Source organism: Hibiscus syriacus, unplaced genomic scaffold (assembly GCF_006381635.1).
Source record: "Hibiscus syriacus cultivar Baekdansim isolate YM2019G1 unplaced genomic scaffold, ASM638163v2 tig00110372_pilon, whole genome shotgun sequence".
NCBI classification, from domain to species: domain Eukaryota; kingdom Viridiplantae; phylum Streptophyta; class Magnoliopsida; order Malvales; family Malvaceae; genus Hibiscus; species Hibiscus syriacus.
Window position 1 is genome coordinate 366,356 of NW_024062709.1, and position 25,173 is coordinate 391,528.

Sequence of the window (25,173 nt, forward strand, 5' to 3'; positions counted from 1 at the left end):
CATGTTTGTATGTGTGTACGTAAAGAAAGAAAGAAAGATAGGGTTTGCGAAGAAGTATCTTAAGCTCCACTCATCCATGAGGTTTCTTGGGGCGGTTGGTTTAGTTTTTAATAATAAATAATAGGGTAAAGTATAGTAATGGTCACTGAACATTTCTGAAACTTGCATTTAGGTCCCCCAACATTTAAAACTTGCAATACAGTCCCTCAACATTTATTCCGTTTGCAATATGGTCCCCCAACTTAAACCACAGTTAGAAAATTAGGATAAATTATATAAACGGTCATTGAACTTTTCAGTCACTTGAATTTCGGTCCCCCAACTTTTAAAACTTGCAAAACAGTCATCAATTTCATTCTAAACCCCAATTTCCAAAGTAATTCAATTTTATTCTAAACCCTAAATTCTAAAATACTTCAATTAAATTCTAAAATACTTCAATTTAAGGTAATATAGGCTTGAAGAAAGAGTTCAAGGCACAGACACAACGAATAAAAATATATTATATAAATATATATTTAGATGTATAAATAAAAATATATTCATATATTAATGTATGAATCATTTATATTTTTTGAATATTTTATTTTTAATAAGAAATTAAAATTATTAATTATATTAGAAATACTCAACTTAAGATTATATATAATCATGAATTATAAATATGAAAATATAATTATTAAATTTAGTTTAAAAATATATAAATCTTAAATTTATTCTTTTAAAATATTGTATCAACTAATATTTAAAAAATATATTAAATCTATCAAACAATTTATCAAATATAATATTTTTTTATTGTAAAAATATAATATTTTCCCATCATTTATTGCTTTCAAATTTTGCCGAAGTTCAAATCTCATTATTTCCATTTTACATTATATTCTTTTTTTTCTGGCATTGGTCATACTATTAGTATATGTATTATTGTATATCTCTTAACACAAACGATGGTGTTAGCTTAGTGGCTCCACCCTATATCTTTCATTTGCGTGACTCAGGTTTGAGTTTGCCCAAGACCCAAATTTTACTTCTTTGTAACTTAATTTTCTTCTAATTAGGAGATGACATGTGTCACCAATAACACATATCACGATCATGTGTTAACACATGTCAGATCCTGATTAAATGATTAATTTATTAAATTTTATTTAATTTAGGACCAAATTGATAGCATATATAAATAATTAGGTGGTAACACGTGTCACCAATGACACGTGTCATGATCATGTGCTAACACATGTCAGATCTTAATTAAATGATTAATTTATTAAATTTTATTTAATTTAGGACCAAATTGATTATATAAATAATAAAGACCGAATGTATAATAATGTCAATTCCTTTTAACTGCCACATCATCATTTTTATCAATTGGTAACGACTAGTGGCTTAGTTGAAACAGTTAAATAATTATGTGGTATGATTGATAAATTTAAAAGATCGATGAAAAAAGTAAAAAGGGCTAGATAGTTAAGTTGTCAACCGAGTAGTTTACACTTTTATTTATACGTCAAAATAACATTTTATAAATTTAAAATTCGAATTATTTTCAACCTCTTTTATATCCTAACTACTTTTTTTAATTAAAAAATTTCTTCAACAGATAAGAATTATACTATTATATTTATATAAAAAATACGTATCACATGAAATAAGATGAAATTAAATAATAATAACTTTGACATAATTGAATTTAATTTAAGTATTTTGGAATTTAGGGTTTAGAATAAAATTGAATTACTTTGGAAATTGGGGTTTAGAATGAAATTGATGATTGTTTTGCAAGTTTTAAAAGTTGGGGGACCTAAATTCAAGTGACTGAAAAGTTCAATGACCATTTATATAATTTATCCTAATTTTCTAACTGTGGTTTAAGTTGGGGGACCATATTGCAAACGGAATAAATGTTGGGGGACTGTATTGCAAGTTTTAAATGTTGGGGGACCTAAATGCAAGCTTCTGAAATGTTCAGTGACCATTACTATACTTTACCCTAAATAATAATGAGATGCTTATTACTGATTCAGATCATTTTGGTTATCAAATTTTAAAGTGGTTTTTATGAGTGTTTTCACTAATGTAAAAATAAAATTTCTAGATCATATAAAATTAAATGAAAAATCGATTTTAGTATATCTTGATTTTTTTTTTATTTTTTTCCCTCAAGTTGTCAAATGATTGGGATTCGGCAAAGTCGAATTCAATAGTAATTAAATTAATATGAAATCAAATGTTATGTTGGAATTGTGTGGTTAAAAGTTTTCAATTAACATCTTTTCTCTTTATTTAGGTTGTGAGTTCAATATCCATGAATAGAAAAATTTAAAATTATTTAAGTGATGAATAAAATGTTAGTTTCCAAAGGGATAATATTGATTGTTCTCTTTGGATAATTTGAGGTTGAACAGTTGTGTCTGTATGACGTATGTGTGTTATTAAATATTGAAAACAATTCTAAACTGTATTATATTGTAATCATATCATACTATTAAAAAATTAGAATATTTATTAGAGGTCGGGTGAAGGGTATATATTTTTGGGTCGGTTCGGGTCGATTGAAGGATGTAAAACTTTTTGGGTTGGGTCGGCCAACCCGACCCATGCCCATCTCTATATGTTGTCACGAGGGGAAAATATGTGTCATTTCATATCGCGGAGCTGGGATCAAAGCATCAATGGACTCTTTAGGTCCAATGTGGCAACCACCTATGTCCAACTTCGGTACTGTGTTTGATATATTGCCACAAACTATAATGGAAAATTCAAGAAGAATGATGAACATCAATTACTTGTGCACATGGGTATGTCACATTTCTTAATTTTATTTTTGTAGAATTTTCTTTTTTTATGGGAACTTAACAGTAAGTACTACATAAATCGCTCAGGTTACGAACTACTACCTCAGACGTTTGAGTCCATGATTTAAAAATTACGAGGAAAAAACGACCAAGGATACAATTATATCAGCCTCATCAACAAAGAAATGTGGACAAATGCATATGATGGTGGATATCGATATGCACACGTGACAACTAACTTGGTTGAGGCTATCAATTTGACCTTAAAAGGGGCGTCATTTACCAGTTACAACTTTGGTTAAAACGACGCATTTTCGTTTGTGAGCATTTTTTGCCAAGTTCGGTGGACAAACTCAAACTTGGATGCAAAGCGGTCATGTTTATCACCCAAGATTAGTTGCAGATCTATAAAAAAAGAATTGTTGCTTCAAATGGAATGTCTATAACTAGCTTCTCTTGAACCTATGAATTATTTCGTGTCGCTGAAATGTCACGACCTCTTAAGGGGATTGAAGCTAACTCGTTCAGAGTTAATTTACAAGACAGGTGGTCTGACTGTGGATTTTTTCAAGCTTTGATGTAACACCCTTAACCCGTATGTGTCTCAATATACGAGTCAAAGATGTCACATCAACTTAAATACATTTATCGAACAGAAATTTTCCTAAAAATTTCTTTCACTTGAAAACACTACTATTTTAACTTTAAAATCTATTTTAAAGTATATCTCAACTATAATTTATTTCTTTGTCACAGGAAAATAAATTCATTTGTAAATCATTAATTTTACTAAACCATGTCTTTTCGTGAAATCTTTTAAAAACATAATAACGTAATATAGTATTTTCATGCATAGATATTGATAAAACTAAACTAAGTAAAATAAACTAAAATAATTCTAGTTTACTATTACAAATTATTTAAAATAAATACAAAAAATAGAAACTACTGATATAATTATACATATCACTACTAGTCAAAAGAAACATCAATGATGTCTTACTGATACTGGTATTATAGATGATCTGTACATGATGCTCGGAAAGCTCCACATAAAACGTTTGTATCTCAATCGGACCCTACACATGAAAATCATCACGCGCTAAGTATAACTTAGTGAGGCAGTAATAATCTAAGGTGAGAAAATTTAAAAATATCATAAACATAAATAAAATAATTCGAATTAAAACATTAACGTGACAAACCAATTTTTCCAAGTCGATTTCTTCACTTAGGCCTGAAATTTCTTTTTAAATCATGAACTCATGAAAATTCTGATAAATCATATCTGATAAAATAAGCATATCATGCTTTCTGTCAACTGAAAATCATTCACCACTTGCATATTCATTTTCATAGCTCAATGCATATATATGAGAAAATAAGATACGTGAATAAGGTGCGCACTATGCACAACACAGTGCAAATTGTAACTGATACTAAGATATGATGCACTTCAATGCCATCATAACCTGAATAAGTACCAACGGTGTTGGACATTGATACACGAATGTATTAAAGCTGATAATGGATAAATACTTAGCTAATGGCATGTCAAGTGTACCAACAAAACAGTTCTCACTATAACACACAATGGGCTGATGTATTATAATAAATTCATCATAAAAATATCATGCTTGGGTAGTTCATACCCTAAATCATTCATAAAACTAATATAGAATATTATAAAAACATTCTTTATAAACTTTATAAATCATACTATAAATTAGAATAAAGTTGACTTATTGCAAGTCGTCCTCGATCAAAATAATTAAATAAATAATTGCACTCACCTTTGCCACACTATAGATTCCTTTAAGCGATATGTATAATCACGTGCTTTTTCTTTTCCTTTCGAATCATCCCGATTGCTAGATTTGTCGTGGTCTGGCAATACCAAATAATAACACTAAGTGTCCGAACTACATATTAGTATCGTACTAATATAAGCTATAAGTTCTGAATTCTTTTTAGAATTCACCTCAATTTTTCCATTTAGTTCATAATGGTCCTTCACCATTAAAATCATTGCACATTAAATATAAAAATTCCATAACTTTAATAAAATGCTCAAATCAATACCTCAACATTTCAAACATTTATAATTTCAACTCAAACTTTCCTGACTTTCGATTTTCAACCACCAAACTTAATAAATTTTCAATTCAACCTCAATTCAATATTTAATTCAAAATTTAGCATATTAATAAATTTTGCAGCATTCAATAATTTACTCCAATAATATTTAAACAAAGAATTCATTTCCACTTAAATATAATCAAACATTTAAACATTACTCTTCAGTTTTTAATCCATTTCCACTTAAATTCTAAAATTTTCATATTCAGACAACTCACACTACATTTAAATAATCAATATTATGTATTGATATACACACTGGAATTTAATTTCGTTTCTTTCGTTGAAAATTATACTCGAATACAAATCTATCCATATAAAGAACTCCTTCTGGTTCATTTTGTACAATTTATGGTAAATTTTCAAAGTTGACCAACATAATCTGTTTTGTGCAGAATCTGCTGCCCCGTTTTTCTGACCTTTCCTTGGTTAAAAATTCATATTTTTTGTATATACCTTGGAATTGATCTCCGTTTGTTTGAAACAAAGCTAGATTGATATAAGAACACAAATATATAAAAATAACCTCCAAATCATTTTTATATAATTTCTGGTGAATTTTCAAACTCACTGCCAAATTCAAAAATCTAAACTGTTTTCATTAATTTGCACCTTAGTTTCTTCATCAATTCTTACAACCAATTATTTCAAAATCACTAAACTCTTCATAACCCTAAATCATAAAATCTCATCATACATTTATCTTCACAATTAAATTTTGGTACCAAATGATAGATAATTTCATGTAGATTAATTCTCTATCTACTAGCTAAACTCAAAAATCAAGGAATTAACTTCAAAAATCAAACTAAAGTTCTTAACTTTTAAAACCTGAACTTTCAACCCTCGGAGAAAGAAGCTGAAAATGTTCAACATTTCTTGATTATTCTAATGATAATTATCTCTTAAAATACATGTCATTATCCAATATAAATGAATTTTAAATTTATTTAATCCACTTTATCATGTTGCCTTAATAAAACTTAATAATTTCATCTATGCCACTCCATGACATCATCTCTTACATCATCAAATCCATAAAGAAAATATCTCAATTATGATTTTATACTTCTATCCTTGAAAATTTCAAACCATGCAATTTAGTCACTAAATTTCTTCAATTTGGATAAATAAAGAAAATTATATCCAAATTCATTGATCCATAACAATTTCCACTGTTATAAAATATGGAAATAATATTTCCAACAATTTTCTAACATCCTTCAAATTTTCATAAAATTCCAATTCGATCTGAATATTCGATTTCAATACGGAACTTTACTACTTTATAGCTTTTAACACAATTCCCTTACCAAAAATCTGATTCCCATTAAAATCTTTGTTTTAATCAAATTGTTCATTTACAGGATAAAATATATAACTTCTAAAAATTACAATTTCGGTCCTTAAACTTTTCAAAGTTTATACTTTAGCCACTAAACTTTCAAAACATACATTTTAATTACTGGTCAAAATTTGGGGTATTACATTTGAAGTATTCATGCTCCCATGTCATAGCAGCTTGCTCTTATACCTGTCAAGATTTTAACCATTTTGCGGATCTCGTATACCGACTTTTAGAAGATATATGAATTTGAGTTTCCCCTCATAGGTAATGAAAAAGACCCAGACGAGGTTCAGAATTAGCTTCTGATTGTATAGGTCGTCCAAAATCCACTCGAATTCACTATGATATAGATATTCGAGAGACATACAAAGAAAAAAAAGATACGGGCATTGTAGAAACATAGGCCATAATAGGAAAAATGTCCATCTTGATCACGTAACAATTGATGTTGTACTAATGAAATTGTTTTTTTTTTCTGAAATATCAGTTTGTGTTATTTCATTTTCGTTTAAGTTCAAGTAATGAGCTACTCAAGTAAAGATTAAGTACAAAAATTGGACAAACTAAATAATAAAATCAATTCAACAAATTAATTAATAGACAAAAAATGAATATATAAAAAGTCGTTATTATATACAAATATTACATTTGCTGTTAAATAAAGAAAACTAAATAAAAATATTACAAACTAAACAAGTCTATCGATGTATGCGTCTCGAATGTGTTCCATAGGGCTGTGGATGTCTATTTCAATGAAGGTTTCTTTGTTTAAGTTGTTCTTTCTCCTCACTCTCATCATCATCAGCAGCAGCAGTGAATATATTTTGTTAATCAGGGAAAGATGTCGATGTACCACCTCTATAGAATAAGGACCTGGAGATGTATAACTAGCCATCCTAGCGCTCATAGAAAACTGTGAAAACATAGACATCAATGAATGCAAAAATTGGGTCGGAGGTGTCTGAGTCTGTGGTAGCGCGTCACCCGCCAAATAAGCAGCATATGAAGTCTACGCTGGATCTACAAGCATGGAATTGTAATATCCGCCTAGAGGGGTCATAAAACCCTATGGTGATGGCATCGAAACCTGCTGTTGTGGCATCTGAAATGGAGGTAGTGGCATCTGAAACAACTGTGGAGTCATCTAAAATATATGTATCCCCATCTGGAATGACTACAAAATGTAACCCAGTGTAGACGGTGATTGTTGTGACAATTTCGGTATTGCAGCTGAAGATGAACTGAAAGTGTCTACTCTCCATCCATGAATCAGGGACGATACGATTGTGACGGTGGATGTCTTTCTCGACGCCGATGAATGCTCTGCGCTCGTACTTCCTCGAAAAGCAAGAATTTCTTATTGTTCATGTTAAGCCACTGGTAGTAGTCATCCACAACTGAATACTGATCCACATAAATCGGCTCCATACGGGGAATGCGTCCACGTCGATCCTTCCACATCATCACCCACTCGTTGTGTTTCATCAGTCAATTGACTTCTTTTTTTCCTCGTCTATCGATGTTATGCAAATTGTCGAGATTCATATGTGCTTCTGGAATAGATTATACGAAACCAAAATATCGGAGCACGCGATTAGTCAGATACCACTCGAAAATAGCATAACATATCAGAGGGACCACCGCCATCCATACATGTAGTAGGCCACTCATATTAAGTGGGATACAATGTCTCATTTCATCAATAGCATAATGAGTTCATTGAAACTACAATAAATATATATAATTCTTTTCAAAATAATATTTTAATTATATCACGATGATCTTTCCTTACACATGATCACCTATTCAGTATAAAAAATATTTATTATATACTAAAAAATTATTTATATATGAACTCAGTATTGAAATTACCTCAGCAATAACAGGAAGACTAATGAGTTCTTCACCACCGGACATAAAAAGGGAATGCGATACCACACCCATGACTGCAGAAGTATGAGATATCCGTCAATATAATTTTTTCGATAATCAATTACTTGGCACATTTCTCTATACAAAGATACCAAAACTACGGAGCCCCAACTGGATGACCCAACAACTCGAAAATCGGTGAGGTAACACAACCACATATAATGAACTTGGTTGCGAGATTTAGCGGGCATCAAGATCCCTCATATCAGTCGTAATATGCAAGCTCGGGTAACTTTTTTAGCCTGTTCCTCGGAACAATCTTCACTCAAATGTTCAATATATGTCGTTAACCATGATAACGATATTCGACCACCATTGAAATCAGGCGGAATATCTCCAAGATACTCCTCGCACAACAAACGCCAGTCACCATCTGTCACACCCGAAATTACATCCCCATCTACCGGGAGCCCCAGATGCAAGGAAACATCCTTCAGCGTAATCGTACACTCTTCACACGGAAGATGGAACATGTGTCTCTAGTCTCCACTTCTCAACCAGTGCAGAAATAAGATTACTTTCAAGGTTGCAATGCCCTTCATATCTAGCTATGCAACTGAATCCAGCCTCCACTAAATACGGCTAGACACGACTTGATATCTCTAACTTAACATTAATATACGATCATTTTCTTAATTAAATAAATAGTATACAAATTAAAATATAAACTAATACTAAATAAATAAATAAATAAAATATTCGCAATAATTAACATAACACAATAATAAAACTAATGCAAATTAAATAAATTGTTACCGTATCGACAAAATGAGTCTAATATACGATCATTCTCTTAATTAAATAAATAGTATACAAATTAAAATATAAACTAATACTAAATAAATAAATAAATAAAATATTCGCAATAATTAACATAACACAATAATAAAACTAATACAAATTAAATAAATTGTTACCATATCGACAAAATGACTCGTGATATGATTCTTATCGAAACGCAACAATATGCCTTCCATTTTATAACTACAAAACATAAAAAAAAAATAGGGAGTAAAATACAATAAAATAATTAACTATTTAATAATTGTAATATAATAACAATAATTTTACATTCTAAGAATAATAACATAACATACTTGAGTTTTGTTAGAATGAGTTATAAGAAGAAACTATTTTCGTTTTGGTGTGATTTGAGAGTTGTATGAGAGGGTATTTATAGGAGAGGGGTAATTAAGGTGGACGTTTGGGGGTAATTTTGGAAGGTACAGATGGTGATCTGTACTTTCGTAGCGTGTCAGAATCCTAGGAAGGCGTGGATGGTGATCCGCGCTTTACCCCTATATGGTGCCCGCTCGAACGAAACCCAAGAAGACACATATGGTGATCCACGCTTTTTTGTCACGACGTCACAAAGAATGTTAGATTGATAAAATTAGGGCGATAGGTGCCTGAGAGATATTTATTTAATGGTTGGGTGGTTTTTAGGTAAAAATGCCTATATTTTTGTTAAACTCTCACTAACAATAATTTATCTAAAATTAAATGAAAAGGAAAAAAGAAAAGAAAGGACCCTGTTTATAAAAGTGGAGATGTCTTTGTCATCTTGTCCCGTCTGGCTCTTCCTCTCATTTCTCTCTATCTATTAAATGTGTTCTCTTTTTTATGTTATGTGCTAAACAATATTTTTCTCAGATCTCTCGATCTCTCCCTCTATTTCTTTCTTAATTTCGCTTCGATACGGCTAGTCTTTTATTTCTTTCTTCTCCAAGATTTTTTACATTTCGTGAATTTTGATTAATGCACGAAAAAGTAACGAAAGCTTTTTTTCTTTATGTTTGATTTAGGTTTTTTATTTTTGTCCAGGATTTTCTGCTTCTGGGCTGTGATTTTGCTCATATGATTGTAAGGTACGGCAAAGAAAGAAAAAAACATATTTTTTTTCTCGTCTTCTCTGTTTAATTTGAATTTGCATGTTGTTAAAAAATTTAGATTTTTAATTGCTCGATAAATAATGCACATTTAGCAATTCCACAAATTTGTGTGAAATTAGAATTTTTGTATATTTTTAAAAAATCATGTTTTGGGTTTATTCGAAGTTATAACCAAAGAAGGCTCTTTAGGATTGGAAATATTATGATGAAAAAAGTTGAAATATATTTTTAGAAGATTAATAGATAGTTATGATATCATCTTATCAACAACTTTAATGTAGTTATACAATAGGGTAAAATACTGGAAATTTCTCCACTCTAGAGTTTGATACGTGTGATACTGTTGATTGAAAGCTTTTGATTTTAGGTTGCTATTTTAATTGCCTATTTTGACAGTTGATATTTTCTTCCTATTCTTTTAGGGGAAAATTTAAGGTTTGATCATTGGGATGATTTGCATGTTGAACTTTTCAGAATTGGGTAGATATGTCAAAAATCATAAGAGGCTTTTGTTTTAAGGATATGCTTGCTTCTACAGAACTTAATCCATTCAAGCTCGATTTTAGTAATGGAAAAAATAGTTCTTCATCTTGGCAATCCATTTTAGGCTTGGTTATATGACAGCACAATGATTAGTATACTTTTTAGGATCCCTGCATTGGTCCTACCGTCCGGGATACTATGTCAAGTGTTTTTTTCTTTTTTTGTTTGTCAGTGCTGCAATTTAAAAATGGGTTTGTTAAATGTTCTTTGTATGTTTGCTTCTTTTCCTTTTGTGGAAGGAAATGATTTATGTTTCTAGTGAAATAGATGCGTATTATAAATTCGTATTATAAATTCCATATAAACAGAGGAGAAAGTTTGATCAGCATCAGCAAGTAATACTTTGCATGTCGTGTATCTCAGCATTAAGATGGGTAAAGAAGATACTTGTCCTGCTTTTGGATTTAGGCTGACTTTGTTCTAAATATTATGTTTCTAGTGAAACAAGAGCGTATTATAAACTCCAAATAAATAGATGAAAAGGTTTGATGAACAAGTAATACTTTGCAAATCATGTGTTTCTTTTAAGATGGATAAAGAAGATTCTTGTTTCGATTTTGGATTTAGGTAAAGTATGTGCTAAAGTTTCATTTCATTGTTTTCGGATTTAGGTTGAGTAAGTGCTAAAGTTTCATTTCATTGTTTTTGGATCTACGTGAGTATGCGCTAAAGTGTCATTTCATTGTTTTTGGATTTAGGTTGAGTATGTGCTAAATTTTCTTTCTCGTACTTCAAAGCAGTGACGGTTTGTAGCTATAATTTATTGGAATTTGGAACACCATGGGTCAAAGAAATATGCTATGCCCTAGCCAGATGATAGATTTAGAAATGGATCAGCAAGACCAGGGATATCCTCATCAGGAGGCCTGCATCATTTTGGGTGGAAGACCTAATTATCCTCCACCTGATATGCAGATGAGAATCACAGCTCCAGGGAACACAACCACTCTTGATACTCATCCCTTATCGAAGCATTATGACAATGGTATGTTCCATGGGATTCCCCAGTACCCCGGTGTTCAGCATCATAATCATTCCCCTAATCTTGATCTTGGTATTGGAAGTGCATCCAACTATTACTTTCCCTATGTGGTTATCCCTTCGTCAAGTACTCCTGTAAATCATGCACGTACAGACCAGATGCCATCTTCAAGCAACTATGGCCTGCTAGGAGTTTCAGCAGATGAATATGCTAGGGGTTGCCACTTAATGGATAATGTTAGAAGTTCGTATAAAAGAAAGAATTCTGAAGGAATCCCAGGAAATTTTCAGCATTTTAATGTTTCCTCAAGCTCTAGTTCCGCAGGTACACCTTTAAATGCTAGACATCCTGATGGAGTTAGCACAATGGATGTGGAACCCTTCACCTTTCCTCGGTATTGGGGGAATGAGCCTCCACCGATTAGAGAAGCTGGATCCCAAAGAAGTGTTAGGAACAGATTAGGGGCAACTGCTGTGGATCCCATTTTGATGCATAGTGCTAACCATGTTTTCCAAGGAAATTACATCGGTCAGACTTTTCAGCCAACAATAACAGATGTAGGTGCCCCAGCTTGGACCCAGGTTCCTGGGGTTCCTTATAGGCATGGTAGTTTCTGCATTCCTCTATTCTTTCCTAGTTTGTTTAAAGAATTTCAATTTTAAAATAAGTTATATTTTAAATATTTCTTTTTTTGAAAACAGCCTGCATGTAAACGAGTTGATGGATGAATCTGTTTTGCCTTGAAATTGATTGCTGTTGACTCTTCACTGTCTTATGCTTGTGCAGGTAGCAATGTGGCTGCACCTATGGAGACTAGTCTTAGAAGTTCCGCAAACTTTTCTCAATCTTCGCCCCTTGATGTTCGGAACCATAACTTCCATCACCCCTCGCCGCCTATCGAAGGAGTAAGAGGTCACAACATTAACATTCATCCACAAGTAGCAGCAGTTCCTCATCGCTTCCCTGCTAGTTACGCTTCACCAGGTGCCATGAATCCTTCACGTGATGGTTGGGAGGTAGGGCGTAGGCATTTGGGACCAATGCCTCCTACCGGCTTTAGGATATATCATTCCCACCGAGAGAGTGGTGTTGTAGCTGAGACATCTGTGAGACACCGCAATCTTCCTCACTTGAGAGTTATTCCACCAGATGTTAGTACGCATCATTTCTGCAATGTTATATATCTGTTAATTTTCTGTTTGTTGCTTCATTTTCTTTTCTGAAATCAGGAAAATGAAATAGGTATACAACTGTTCTATTTTTTTGTTAAATTTCTGTTTGTTGATATGGTGACATCTTTTAATCGATTTGGTGCAGGGAGTTGCTGTACTGGAGCTCCCAGAATATTATGAAGTAGGAGACTTTGTCGATCATCACAGAGATATGCGCTTGGATATAGAGGACATGTCTTTCGAGGTAAGTTCATATATTATGTTCCGTCTTGTGGTTTAACTTTATTTTTACCGACTGATCATTCAGAAATTCTCCAAATGATCACAGGAACTGTTGGCTCTGGGCGAGCGGATTGGGAACGTGAATACTGGTTTGTCCGAGGAAATCATTACAAGTAAATTGAAAACAAGAGCTTATTCAACATTTGCTACAAATATTAATCTGGAAGAAGCAGCACCCACCGACCAGGAACCTGATTCTTGCATTATTTGCCAGGTAATGAAGAGTGCTTACTGCTTAGAGCTGCATCTATAAGCTCGAACTCCACATCTCTTTCTTTGTTCAAGTTTGAAGCAGACATCTTCATCGGATGAATGGTATACGTTATTTTCCTTCAAATTTTTTTTTTTTTTGCAGGAGGATTACAAGATTGAAGAGAAAATCGGAACTCTCAATTGTGGACACAACTATCATGCAGATTGCTTGAAGAAGTGGTTGTTAGTGAAGAACGTATGTCCCATCTGCAAATCCGAGGCTTTAACCACGTGGTCCAAGAATGTATAATGGACGTGTCACAGTCAAGGAAAAGTAATAAACTACATAAAGTGATTGATGTTGGTAGAATCAAAATCTGGGAAAGCTCTCCTAGATGTTTCTAGATTGAAATTTGGTCAAGTATTTTGTACATGAACTTGCAGATATCTGAGAGACAGTCAATCCATTATTTGTTGGCTTTGTAATTATCAAACAATTGTACAGACACATCATGCAGTTCCGTGCTGCAATGTTAGCTTATGATATAATGTGCTTCTCCCAACTCTCTTAACTTTTCTATAATATTTTGTTCAATGTGTTACATTTCCACCCAGTATTTTGTTCAATTGTACAGATATCTTTGTATAGTGTATACTCTGAAATCCAATCCATTATGTATGCACGGCCTAGCAAGTAAATAACATTCCAATTTGTATAATATTTATAGCATTCACTTCAAATAAATTTAAAGGCACCGATGAAGGGAAATTTGGAAGCTGATTTTTTCTCTTTTGATTTCAATCTCAAATCTTGTGCTTAAAGAGATGAAAAATGGAGGATACATCATATAACATTTAGGTAGAACAGCAGCCGGCATTTTTGACAGCTGAAACATCATCCTTGCCTCCGATATTGATGGATTGTCCCTTTGGCAATGTTGCAGGATCATCCCCTCTTTCAAGTGCTTTTCGACTGGCGACACGATATATTTGCTTAAGTACATCGGTGAATGCACTCTCAACATTTGTAGTCTCAAGGGCAGATGTCTCCATGAAGAAGGTATTTTCTCTCTCGGCAAAGGCCTCAGCATCATCAGTGGTAACAGCACGCAAGTGCCGCAGGTCCGCCTTATTACCAACAAGCATAATCACGATGTTGGCATCCGTGTGACCTCGTAGTTCCTTCAACCATCTCTCAACATTCTCAAATGTGACATGTCGAGTGACATCATAGACGAGTAACGCACCAACAGCTCCACGGTAGTATGCACTTGTAATCGCCCGGTACCTTTGAAAATAAAATAACAGACATCAATTCTCGAAAAGCTTATAAAACAACTCCACGGTAGTATGCAGTTGTATGTTCTGCTTCAGCGGTTCACTAAATATTTTATAATAAAACTTGGACAGCCTATTAAACGTTCGGCCACCAAAGAAATATCAATTTATGGAGAAACTACACAGAAATTCCATTTTATGACCTGCATGTTCTCAACACGTTTTATATTAAAATTGAAAAGCATCAGGTCTGCCAATATGAAAAATGAATTAAATCTGAAGCTGTTACAATTAAATTTCCAATTGCTGAAATATATGATATTATGGGAATTCACTCCGGTGTCCTTTCCCCAGAGGAACACCACTGTGAATATTATCTGTGCACCTAGAAAACTCGGTTGGAAAACATCCGAGTATGCAACAGAAGCCTTCTCCCTCATGCATCATAGACAGAATGAAATGAAAAACATGCGCTCTGAAGGCATGTAAAGTTGCTTTTCATTCGAGTCCAAGCACCAACGTTTATGGATCATAAGTCATTCATCAGAACTGAAACAGACACTATAAATACGTCCTAAATTTCACAATAACGTGAAGACCTTCAAGACTAGAAAAGGGTTAACTACTACAATTAATAACAGTCACTTGAAACCGGGGCTTAGCCCAGTTGATTCATGCAGCCACCCACCCTAAGGAGATGGCTTTCAACAAACCTATGGTTCGGATTCCTCGATTCTTGGGCTGTAATTCTTCGTGGCTCATCCACCAGTAAAGCCAACAGTGGGACTTTGTATATTATAACCTAACAAATGCTAATTTTCTAAAATAAACCGAATATGGTTAAAGCTAACGAAGAAATTTGTCTTTCGAATATGCTAAAATCAATAAACCAATAAATTCAAATTTCATATCTACATATATTTCCTCAGCTACAAAACTCATAAATTCAGTTCTACCAATCCAATACAGCAACAGCTAGAAACACGTCACTTTCCTAAAAGCTATCAAAAAATCTAAACTAAGAGCAATGATTAAAGAAAATAGAAAACAAGTTTTTTTTTAATGTACCTTTCTTGTCCGGCGGTATCCCAAATCTGTGCCTTAACGACCTTATCATCGACTCGAATGCTTCGGGTGGCGAATTCGACTCCGATTGTTGATTTGGATTCAAGGCTAAACTCGTTCCTGGTAAACCTGGACAACAAATTCGATTTCCCAACACCAGAATCTCCGATCAACACCACCTTGAACAAATAATCGTAGTCATCATCCGCTCTATACGCCGCCATTTCGGGTCGCCGGGTTCTTTTATGGAATTTTGTATAAAAATGTTGGGTTTATTTTTGGGGAGGAAATTCTAATAAGAAGCAGAGATGGGTGGCAATGGCATTGGTGTGAGAATATTTTTTTTTTTTGAAATTGACAAAAAAGAATAGAGAAATCAAAAATGGGTTTAGATTAATGGGATAGGATTAGGACCTAACCTAAGCGTAAAGATCCGGTCGGGTCAGAAATTTGGATTCAGTGTGGGCCCAATTTCTGAGAACTTTTCAATTTCGCTCTAATTTGGATTCTATTTAAGTTGGTCTTCAAATTTTATAACCAATTTTTAAATTTTAAAACGATACTAATATATATTTTTTTAAAACTATGGGTGTCATTTATTTTAATCATTTTATTAATGTGATGTTAACCCTATTGATTTTAAAAGGTTTTAAGAGTTTAACCATGAATTTCTAAAATACAATTTGTTTCTAAATATTCTGAGAAAATATTTAGAAACTCACGAATTCAATTCTCACGGTCTTTAAAAATAAATACATTTTTTAACCAATAGAATTAAATGTTAATAACATGACCAAAATATAATAACATTGATAGTATTAGTCTTAGTGTGAATATAGAATATTTTAAAATTTAAAACAAAAGTCATAATGTAAAGATTGTTATAAAATATTTTAAAGGCTTAATATTAAAATAAGTGCTCAAACTAAATCAATTTTCTCAAATAGGGGTCTAAATTAATTTTCGTCTCATCCAGGTGCCTAACGTTATAAATGTTACCCATTTAGGCGCTTGGACAGGTAACGATGTTAATTTTCCCGTTAAATGACACGTGTCACAACCTGATAATTTATTTAAAATTTTAAAAAAGTAAAATTATATATTTTTAAAAAACAGAAAACACAAATATTGAAATAAACTCAAAATTTTGAAAACCTTCATTTCAACCCTTAAACCCATACTGGTTGTTGCCTTTTGGCGTCGATGAGCCTCCACCTAAATTTCAACGTTTTAAACCACTCGAACCCTAGGATTAAAATCACGATCCCATGCGATTTCGACGGCCAATCGAAGGAAAATACGACGGCATATGAATAGGAGGATGGTAGGGAATACGTCAGTGGTAGTGGTCGTGGCCGAAAATGCGGAGGCGACAGAGTAAGATTTGGATTTGGGATTTTGGGGCTATTTTATAATATAAGGAAAGTTCGTTTTTTTTTTATAAATATAGTAATATTTGTAATATTTTTAAAAAAGTTAAATTTCAAAACCATCAGATTGAGACATGTGTTACTTAACGGGAAAATTAACATTGTTGACGGCCTGGACACCTAAATGGGTAACGTTTGTAACGTTAGACACCTGAATGAGATTAAAATTAGTTTAGGCACCTATTTAGAAAAAAAAAGTATAGCTCAAGCACTTATTTTAGTATTAAGCCTATTTTAAAAGTTTAAGAATCAATTTATAACATATAATCTGGTTGTATCCTGTACAATTATCATCATTGAAATGAGAATGAATAATTTTTATTAAAAAATAGATCTAAACTCAAGCACACTTTTTTTTTGATTAATTTAGTGTAAGCATAATGCAATATCTGTTAAAAAACAACTCTTAATCATTTGAAATTGAACGCTCACACCACTGGTATTCCTTATGTTTAAACCTAAAATCTCAAAGAATAACATCAATTTTTTTAGCACTGATTTTTACTATCAAATGAAGTTAATTTGAGTATTCTAATATTTTATTCAAATAATTGAATAATATAACCAAATTCTCTTAATTATCGAGAAATCTACTTTAAATTTAATAATTCATATATATATATATATATATATATATATATTTTCATCACGATCTCCCCCAAGCCAAAAAGCCTAGAATCCATCGTCAGGTACAATGTTGATGAGAATGTCAAAATCATGGGGAAGTTCATTCTCTATAGTCTGTATGTCCAACCCAGGCAGCTTCCTTGGCTTGGAAGTGAACTCGTCCACAAGAATACTAGAATGACTTTTTTTGACAAATAATAGTAGAAAGATTTTAACCCTTCAAATATATATATCCATGTATTTATCCTTCAAATAAAAATAATTTATAATAATATTAATTATCAATTATAAAAATGATTTTATAATAATATTAATTATCAATGCAATCTTACTTCTAAACAATAGTATCTATAAGATGCATACACAAAATCTAGACTAACATTAATTGAATGTATCAAATAGTTGGTTAATTCAATTTCGTCGGTACTTTTCCTGTGTCTTTTGTTGAAAGAAATTTGGGGGTCCCAATTTTTTTTAGATGAATATGCACAATTCTATTCCAACTCAAATCAACCAAATACCCAAACAAAAACTCTACAAACCCCAATAGGGGCAGAGCAACCCACATCTAAATAGGCTAGCTAGCCAAACCCCAAGTCAAACAAAGAGAGCTATTAGCAGCCTCACCTGACTTAACCCTCATCCCTCGCAACCTCAAACCCACCAACTCTTTAATCCACAGAAGCAGCAATACCACGGAAATGTCTTCGATTCCTCTCCCTCCAAATACTCGCAATGCAACAATTCCAGGATATTCTCAACAAAATATAAAGCAAAGACTTACATTTCAAAGACTGGCAAGCCCACCTTAACTCTTGATTCCAATCAAATACACCACACTGCCGGCCACAGAGCTGCAACACACTCCTCCAAACAGCCCTTGAAAAACAACAGTAAAAAAATAACTGGTCTCTCATTTCTTGCTCAACCGAACATAACTCACAAACATTATCAACAACCATTCCAAACGAGATAAGCTTAGACTATAACACCCCAAATCCTGGGTTAGCAGTTCGGGTTATCCCGAAACTCGATAGGTGAGCCCATTAGACTTCCTAAGATAGTTTGGATCAATTAGAAAGAGTATTGGGTTTAGGTTAGCTCAATAGCTTTAGGAAAGTGGTGTTTTTAAAAGTAAGTTAATAGGAGAAAGACCTAAAGTGTAGTTTACCCTTTTTGCTAAAGCTGATATCTTTCCCCCTATTTTTATATCAATTCACGTAAATCAACCCCCTAATATCCCACCCACTCTTCTTCCTCTTCCTTCCATTAGTTTCCATTTCTTCTTCCTTTCAAGAGCCAAGTTTAAAGCATTCCAATCTTAGATTTGTTTAGCCAAGGTAAGAATGTTTCTCTCCATCCTTTAAGCTTTTTAAGCTCCATTTTGTAAGTTTTAGAATTAGTTTTCAAAATGGGTTTATGGAGGCATGAGGAGGACCCATGAATCCAAGTTTGGTTATAGTGTATTTGAGTTATCTAGGGTACCTCAAGCTTTAATCCAAGAGTTTAGTTGGTTTAGTAACCCCTTTTCTTACCTTTGTTTAGCTAAAGAGGTGGGGGAACGTTCAAGGGCTAAAGGTAAGGATAAGGTGAATCCTAGTTGATTCAAAAGGTGTTTTAATAGTCAAGGCAATAAGGTAACACACTTATAGCATTCTCATACCAAGTGTAGATCATGGAAAGATAAGATGTGTTAGAAAGTTAAGTTTAAAGCATGTTTAGCAATTTTCATGGTAGATTGTTCATTTGATGGTATAAGCATGTTAATAAGCATCTATTATGACCCCTGTTGATCAAATAAAACTTTAAGCATATTTGGGGACCTCACTAAGGTCTTTAGGATTGAGAAATAGAGTTTTCGTTCTTGTTTTATTACTTCTGCAGGTAGAGTATCGATATTATGGGGGATAGTATCGATACTTGTTCTTTATTTTGGGCAAATTCGTGAGTTTCTAGGAGAGAGTATCGAAACTTTGGGTCAAAGTTTTGAAACTCCCAGAAAGTTTCGAAATTGGGCAGAACATAATGTTTAAAAGTATCGGTACTTATATAAAGTATCAAATTTTTTGCAGGAGTATCGATATTCTTGGGCTAGTATTAATACTTTCAGTCTATTTTAGGCAAAAAGGTCATTTTTGAGGTAATTAGACTCGAGGTACCCCAACACTTCATTATATCATCAAATAAGACTACAAGTGAGAACGATAAGAAAGTTTAATTCAAATGTAGAAATAAGAATAGAGTAAGATCAAATAATACTAGCCTTGTTTGAATGCTCGGGAAACGACCAAGACACTTGAGCTCATTTAGAAAAGATAACAGAGACGAAAGCATAGAATTAGTCTTGATATCCTTAGGTAGTGCGCAAGACACATAAAGCTAACTAGTTTGGGTGTAAGGTCTGACACTCAAGGAGTGGGCTAGTCGAGAGTATGGTGTCTGGAGCAGAGATTCCGGGGGCCACATTCCCGGTAGATTAGAGGGGTGTGTGAGCTCCTAGTTGCAGAACCCTTAGGAGCACCGCTAAAGCACAACAGAACAGATAACAGTAGACCAAATAACAATAGACCAGATAACAATAGAACATATAACAGTGATCGGATAACAACAAAATAGATAACAGTAGACCAAATAACAATATACCAGATAACAATGAAACAGATAACAATAGACCAAATAATAGTAGACCAGATAGAAGTAGACGAGATAACTTGAGCATTTCAGTGATTAACTTTTTATGTTTTAGTTGTTAGTGTGGCGCTAAGCTAGTTAGCTCAACCTTCAGATTGTTTTCCGTGGATAGGTCATTAGATCGAGAGTTCGAGGAGCTGTAGATAGATCATGTCCAGACCCAGTGCAGATCCAGAGTACGTCTCAGCAGTTTTTGAAGGACATGTATATTTTATAAACCCTGTTGTTTCAGTTGGGTTGTAACTTTTATTAATAGTCGGTCTGTAATATTTTGTGTAAATATTTATTTTGGGAGCTCCTCAATATGAAGTTTTAACTTGCATTATTTTATGAATGTTTACGTATAAAATGGATTTGAAAATGGTTGTTTTAAAGTAAAAGAAAGTAAGAAAAAAGTTGGTCAACCACTTTGATGGTTCTGTGTGACATCCTAAATCGGCGACTGTGTCGTACTAATCTATGGTGTTACATATACTTTGTAGGAAACCTATCCACACAAACATTATCAACAACCATTCCGAACGAGATAAGCCTAGACTTTGTAGGAAGCCTATCCAGTGTGGCCATCCAAGCAATGGTAGAACACTTAGGAATATGATTCGAGTGCCACACAAGCTTATCCCAAGGGACCTTGTCACGGGGCTCTCTCACCACACTCCAAGTTCACACGAGTAGATGAGAAGGCAGGACCAAACAACACTTGAATACTAGGAGCCCTCCCCAGAAGACGAAGCAAGCTCCTCCAAGCTCAGCAGCAATCTTGAGTACAAGCCAAGTCCCAAAAATTACATTAATTATTTTTTTAAAATAATACAGAACTTCTACTATTTTTTATTAGTCATGGTTTGCACATTCAAATCCATTTTCACCAAAGCAGGAAACTTACTTTTTTATATTACGTGATTATTTTAAAAGTTATGATCCCAATTCTTGGTCTTTTGTTATATAATAACATTGGCGAGGTATTTTGGTTAGAATGTTAAATAATTAAGTAATTATGTTTTCAAGGCATTTGTGTAAGATTTTAATTTTCAGGTTTCATCTCTCCATAATAAAATTATTTCGAAAATATAATATTTAATTGTTAAAAAAATTAACAAAATATGAATTTTAACAGAATAAATGTACAATTAACATAGAATAATACTCATTAACATCTTAATAAGATTTAAACTTCAAATTTCACTAATGATTACATTATGTCTACAAAACTTTTCAACTAATCATGATTAATGTTTCTTAAACAATTTTGATTTCAAAAAATAGAATTAAAACACAACAAATGGAAGGTGCCTAGAAAGGAATTTGAAGCGTGGGGGGGGGGGGGATATAAATAAAAAGAAATAAAGGTCACATTACCCTCCATGTGAGTGATTTAGGGACAAAGCAAATAAACTTGTGGGCTCTTGCAAACACTTCACATGGGGCATGATTCTTACAACTCCCCTTTCTTTCACAGCTCATACCACTATCCACGAATATCATACTACAATTTTCTCGTTACAACGACAATAAATCAATAAAAGGTTTTGTTTAAGTATTAATGAAACATTTTTATTGTTTTGCACCTAAATATTACATGTGAAAAAGAGTAATGTCGTATTTGTCACTTGTATTTTGATTAAATATTTAATGTAATATTTATATTTTTACAATATTTAATATTTTTAATAGTAAAATATTTGATATTAGATGTATATTTTGATATTACATGAGGTACTTGTGTTATCATTATATATTTTTATAATACATATGAATATTAAACGACTAAAGTGCTAATTAATGTACTATAACAATATACGAATTGATAATTCAAAATAACTTTCACTAATATCATTAATTTAAATATCATAACAATACATATAATGGTAACTAAAGCAGACATTTTGACAAAATACATATATCATACTGAACATTAAATATCTCATTAAATGAGGTATATATATATATATATATATATATCGTTCATGTTCTTTGATGTTAAATTTATTAGCAACTTTGAATACTTGTTTTACCAATAATGTGGCATGCACAAAGCACATCATGACCGACCGATACATTCATATATTATTGTATAAGTTATTAATCGATTAATGCATTCAGATGTTAATAATTAACTTATTGAATTACATAAAATGAACAAAGTGGAGGCATCATTGACGTGTTTAAAACTAAAGACTTTTTATATATTGTAAACTACTTTTTATTATGATTAACTTAAAACCTTATCGATACATATGAATATATTAGGTAAGAGGAGAACTATTTAGAAATGAGAATTATTAATAGGGTCATTTCAAGTGGTAAATAGCTTGATATAACTTAAATAAATATTGTATTCGAGTCTTTATATATGCAGAAAATTTATATTAAAAGATTCATCCACCAAAATTAAATATAAAATTCGGATTAATCTAATTTAATCAATGTGAGATCTTGATAATCGGAACAACAAAACAAAATATTACAAAGAGAGGTCACATCGGGCACATGGGATTGATGATTCCTCCGCTTATTAAAACCCCCACTACAACTTTGGCTGTGGAAGGAAAGCTCCTCTCCCCCCAAAGCTGTTGTTAGCTGTCCCTGATCCCTACCCGTGACTTCCCTCCCTGTGCCATTTTTTTCATTTATTTAGATATTCATATTTTTCATTAATTATAAAAATAGGATAAATTGCACAGCCAATAACTAGATTTTGCGTTTAAGTGTCGTCCTCTCATATTCTTTTACGGACAAATGAGATTTTGAACCATATTGTTGTGTTGGGTTTTTTTATTTAATTTTTAAAAAAAAAATATTTTTATGGTTAGTTGGGTGGTTTTCATTGATTAAGATTAGGTTGGGTTCGGATATTTATATAAATTTGGTGAGTGTTGGTTTTTGAAGGATTAGCTTTAGAATGGCTGAATTACCACCCAAAATACCACCCCACATCACCCCAAATTGGCCTTTTCCTCAAGACAAGATGCCCGCAATGGCAAACTTGTTTTCCACCACCATGACGATGAACGGTTCAATCCACCAGCAGAACCAAGCCTCGTGGGTGGACGAGTTCCTCGACTTCTCGTCCGCACGTCGCGGTGCTCACCGACGTTCCATGAGCGACTCCATAGCCTTCATCGAGCAACCGTTGGTGGTGGATGAATGCAGGGACTCCAATGCCATGATGATGACCACCACCTCCACGAAAGAAACGAATATGTTCGATCGTCTCGACGATGACCAGCTCATGTCCTTGTTCTCCGATGATATCCCGGTCACCATGACAGTGGCGGTGCCTACGCTACCTTCGTCGAACCCTTCGACGCCGTCGGATCAAAATAGCAACAATGACGAGAAACCAACACCGTCGATGGATCTGCAACTACCCAAAAACGAACCAGGCGAGGTCGAGAGCTCAGGTAAATTCTCCGCTGCAGAAGGTGCTCAAGCTCCACCATCCTCCAATGGCGATTCCATCGTTGATCCCAAAAGGGTTAAGAGGTAATCTATCAATCTATACATCTATAATAGAAACCCATTGTATTAAAGAGGTTAAAAAATCTCAATCTTGATGATCAGAATTCTAGCGAACCGGCAATCGGCTCAAAGATCAAGAGTGAGAAAGCTTCAATATATTTCACAGCTTGAAAGAAGCGTTGCAACATTACAGGTATATATATATACATATACATACAAATATAATTTACTTCAAGTTTTTGAATTTGTTCTTTTTTCATGGAAATTGAAGACTGAAGTATCAGCATTATCACCAAGGGTTGCATTCTTGGATCATCAGCGATTGATTCTCAATGTTGACAACGGTGCTTTGAAACAAAGGATTGCTGCTTTGGCTCAAGATAAAATTTTCAAAGATGGTAACACTTGTTAATTAACTAATGTTATAATTAAACTATTTTTTATTTACCTCTCCAGATCTTTCACATGCATATTCTAGATTTATAGTAAGCTTAATTAATATAATATTTGTATAAAATAATTGATGAATCAAACAATGCTATATCATTAGAAAATTTAAAATTAAACTTATTTATCTTTATTTTTTGTATTATGATATATATTTTATTCATTGATAATATAAAAAATAATATACATAAAAGGTGTTGAATATTTAATTCAAGATTTGAAATCATTTGAACTGTTTATTTTAGTTTTAATTCAAAAGGTGGCATTAAATAATTTAATTATATTTTATGTTATTATTAATATCCATCATTTTACCCACTTTAAAATGTTTTTAAAACCTTCTGAGCAGCTCATCAAGAAGCATTGAAGAAGGAAATTGAGAGACTAAGACAAGTCTATCAACAACAACAAAATCTCAAGATCATGAACACCACAGCCACCAACAACCACCATGTACCACCACCGCAACAACAGTCGTCACCACCGCCACATAATGAACAACAACATGATCAAAGGAAAGGAGAGAGCTAGGGATCAAAGGAAAGGCTTTTGAGGAGTTGCAGTCTAAAATGAAAAAAGAAATTGACTAATTGACATTTTTATGTTTTTTTTGGTTGGGGTTGGGGGGTGGGTATTTGCTTTGTTTATTATTATTTTTTAAAATTTATGATGATGAAAATGGGGGGTGGGGGGGGGGGTTTAAAAATTGTAATTAAATGGGAGACAAGACATTGTGGGGATTTTAAAGGGTGGGGTTGTTTTGGATTGATGAAAAGAGTTCGTATTGTCAGAGACAACTGATGCTTAATGTCTGATTGTTTGTCTTAAAGAAGAGAAAAGGTTGGACTGTTGGGGTTTTTTTAGCTTCTTTTAGTTTATTAATTTGTTTA

General features: G+C 32.9%; 3 protein-coding genes across 4 annotated transcripts; 2 read left to right on the forward strand and 1 right to left on the reverse strand.

Annotated features, from left to right (window-relative positions):
* The first annotated feature begins 9,828 nt into the window (after positions 1-9,828).
* Positions 9,829-13,828, forward strand: LOC120121411 (probable E3 ubiquitin-protein ligase ZFP1). Of its 2 annotated transcripts, none has more exons than XM_039140763.1 (6): positions 9,829-10,088; positions 11,396-12,243; positions 12,424-12,788; positions 12,955-13,053; positions 13,138-13,305; positions 13,447-13,828. In XM_039140763.1, exons 2-6 carry the CDS (start codon positions 11,436-11,438, stop codon positions 13,591-13,593), a joined length of 1,587 nt encoding a protein of 528 aa, XP_038996694.1. In that variant the 5' UTR covers positions 9,829-10,088; positions 11,396-11,435; the 3' UTR covers positions 13,594-13,828. The 2 variants fall into 2 exon arrangements, with proteins under 2 accessions (XP_038996694.1, XP_038996693.1); XM_039140762.1 differs by having other exon boundaries at positions 11,354-12,243; positions 13,447-13,827.
* Positions 13,829-14,033: 205 nt separating this feature from the next.
* On the reverse strand, positions 14,034-15,920 carry LOC120121413 (ras-related protein RABA1f-like). Its single transcript, XM_039140764.1, has 2 exons — positions 15,630-15,920; positions 14,034-14,571 (listed from the first exon to the last, which is right to left on the reverse strand). Exons 1-2 carry the CDS (start codon positions 15,848-15,850, stop codon positions 14,139-14,141), a joined length of 654 nt encoding a protein of 217 aa, XP_038996695.1. The 5' UTR covers positions 15,851-15,920; the 3' UTR covers positions 14,034-14,138.
* Positions 15,921-23,276: 7,356 nt separating this feature from the next.
* On the forward strand, positions 23,277-24,889 carry LOC120121454 (basic leucine zipper 61-like). The gene is made up of 4 exons (XM_039140806.1): positions 23,277-23,860; positions 23,939-24,029; positions 24,108-24,234; positions 24,633-24,889. The coding sequence occupies exons 1-4, from the start codon at positions 23,277-23,279 to the stop codon at positions 24,812-24,814; spliced, it is 984 nt and encodes a 327-aa protein (XP_038996737.1). The 3' UTR covers positions 24,815-24,889.
* The last annotated feature ends 284 nt before the right edge of the window (positions 24,890-25,173 follow it).

What these genes read in the sequence shown, in the direction of transcription:
- LOC120121413 (XM_039140764.1), bottom strand. Translation starts at nt 15,850, where the DNA reads ATGGCGGCGTATAGAGCGGATGATGACTACGATTATTTGTTCAAGGTG. An exon ending in GATACCGCCGGACAAGAAAG is followed by an intron (nt 14,572 to 15,629) that starts GTACATTAAAAA and finishes TTATTTTCAAAG; the next exon opens with GTACCGGGCGATTACAAGTG.
- LOC120121411 (XM_039140763.1), top strand. Translation starts at nt 11,436, where the DNA reads ATGGGTCAAAGAAATATGCTATGCCCTAGCCAGATGATAGATTTAGAA. An exon ending in TAGAGGACATGTCTTTCGAG is followed by an intron (nt 13,054 to 13,137) that starts GTAAGTTCATAT and finishes AAATGATCACAG; the next exon opens with GAACTGTTGGCTCTGGGCGA. An exon ending in ATTCTTGCATTATTTGCCAG is followed by an intron (nt 13,306 to 13,446) that starts GTAATGAAGAGT and finishes TTTTTTTTGCAG; the next exon opens with GAGGATTACAAGATTGAAGA.
- LOC120121454 (XM_039140806.1), top strand. Translation starts at nt 23,277, where the DNA reads ATGGCTGAATTACCACCCAAAATACCACCCCACATCACCCCAAATTGG. An exon ending in GATCCCAAAAGGGTTAAGAG is followed by an intron (nt 23,861 to 23,938) that starts GTAATCTATCAA and finishes CTTGATGATCAG; the next exon opens with AATTCTAGCGAACCGGCAAT. An exon ending in GAAGCGTTGCAACATTACAG is followed by an intron (nt 24,030 to 24,107) that starts GTATATATATAT and finishes TGGAAATTGAAG; the next exon opens with ACTGAAGTATCAGCATTATC.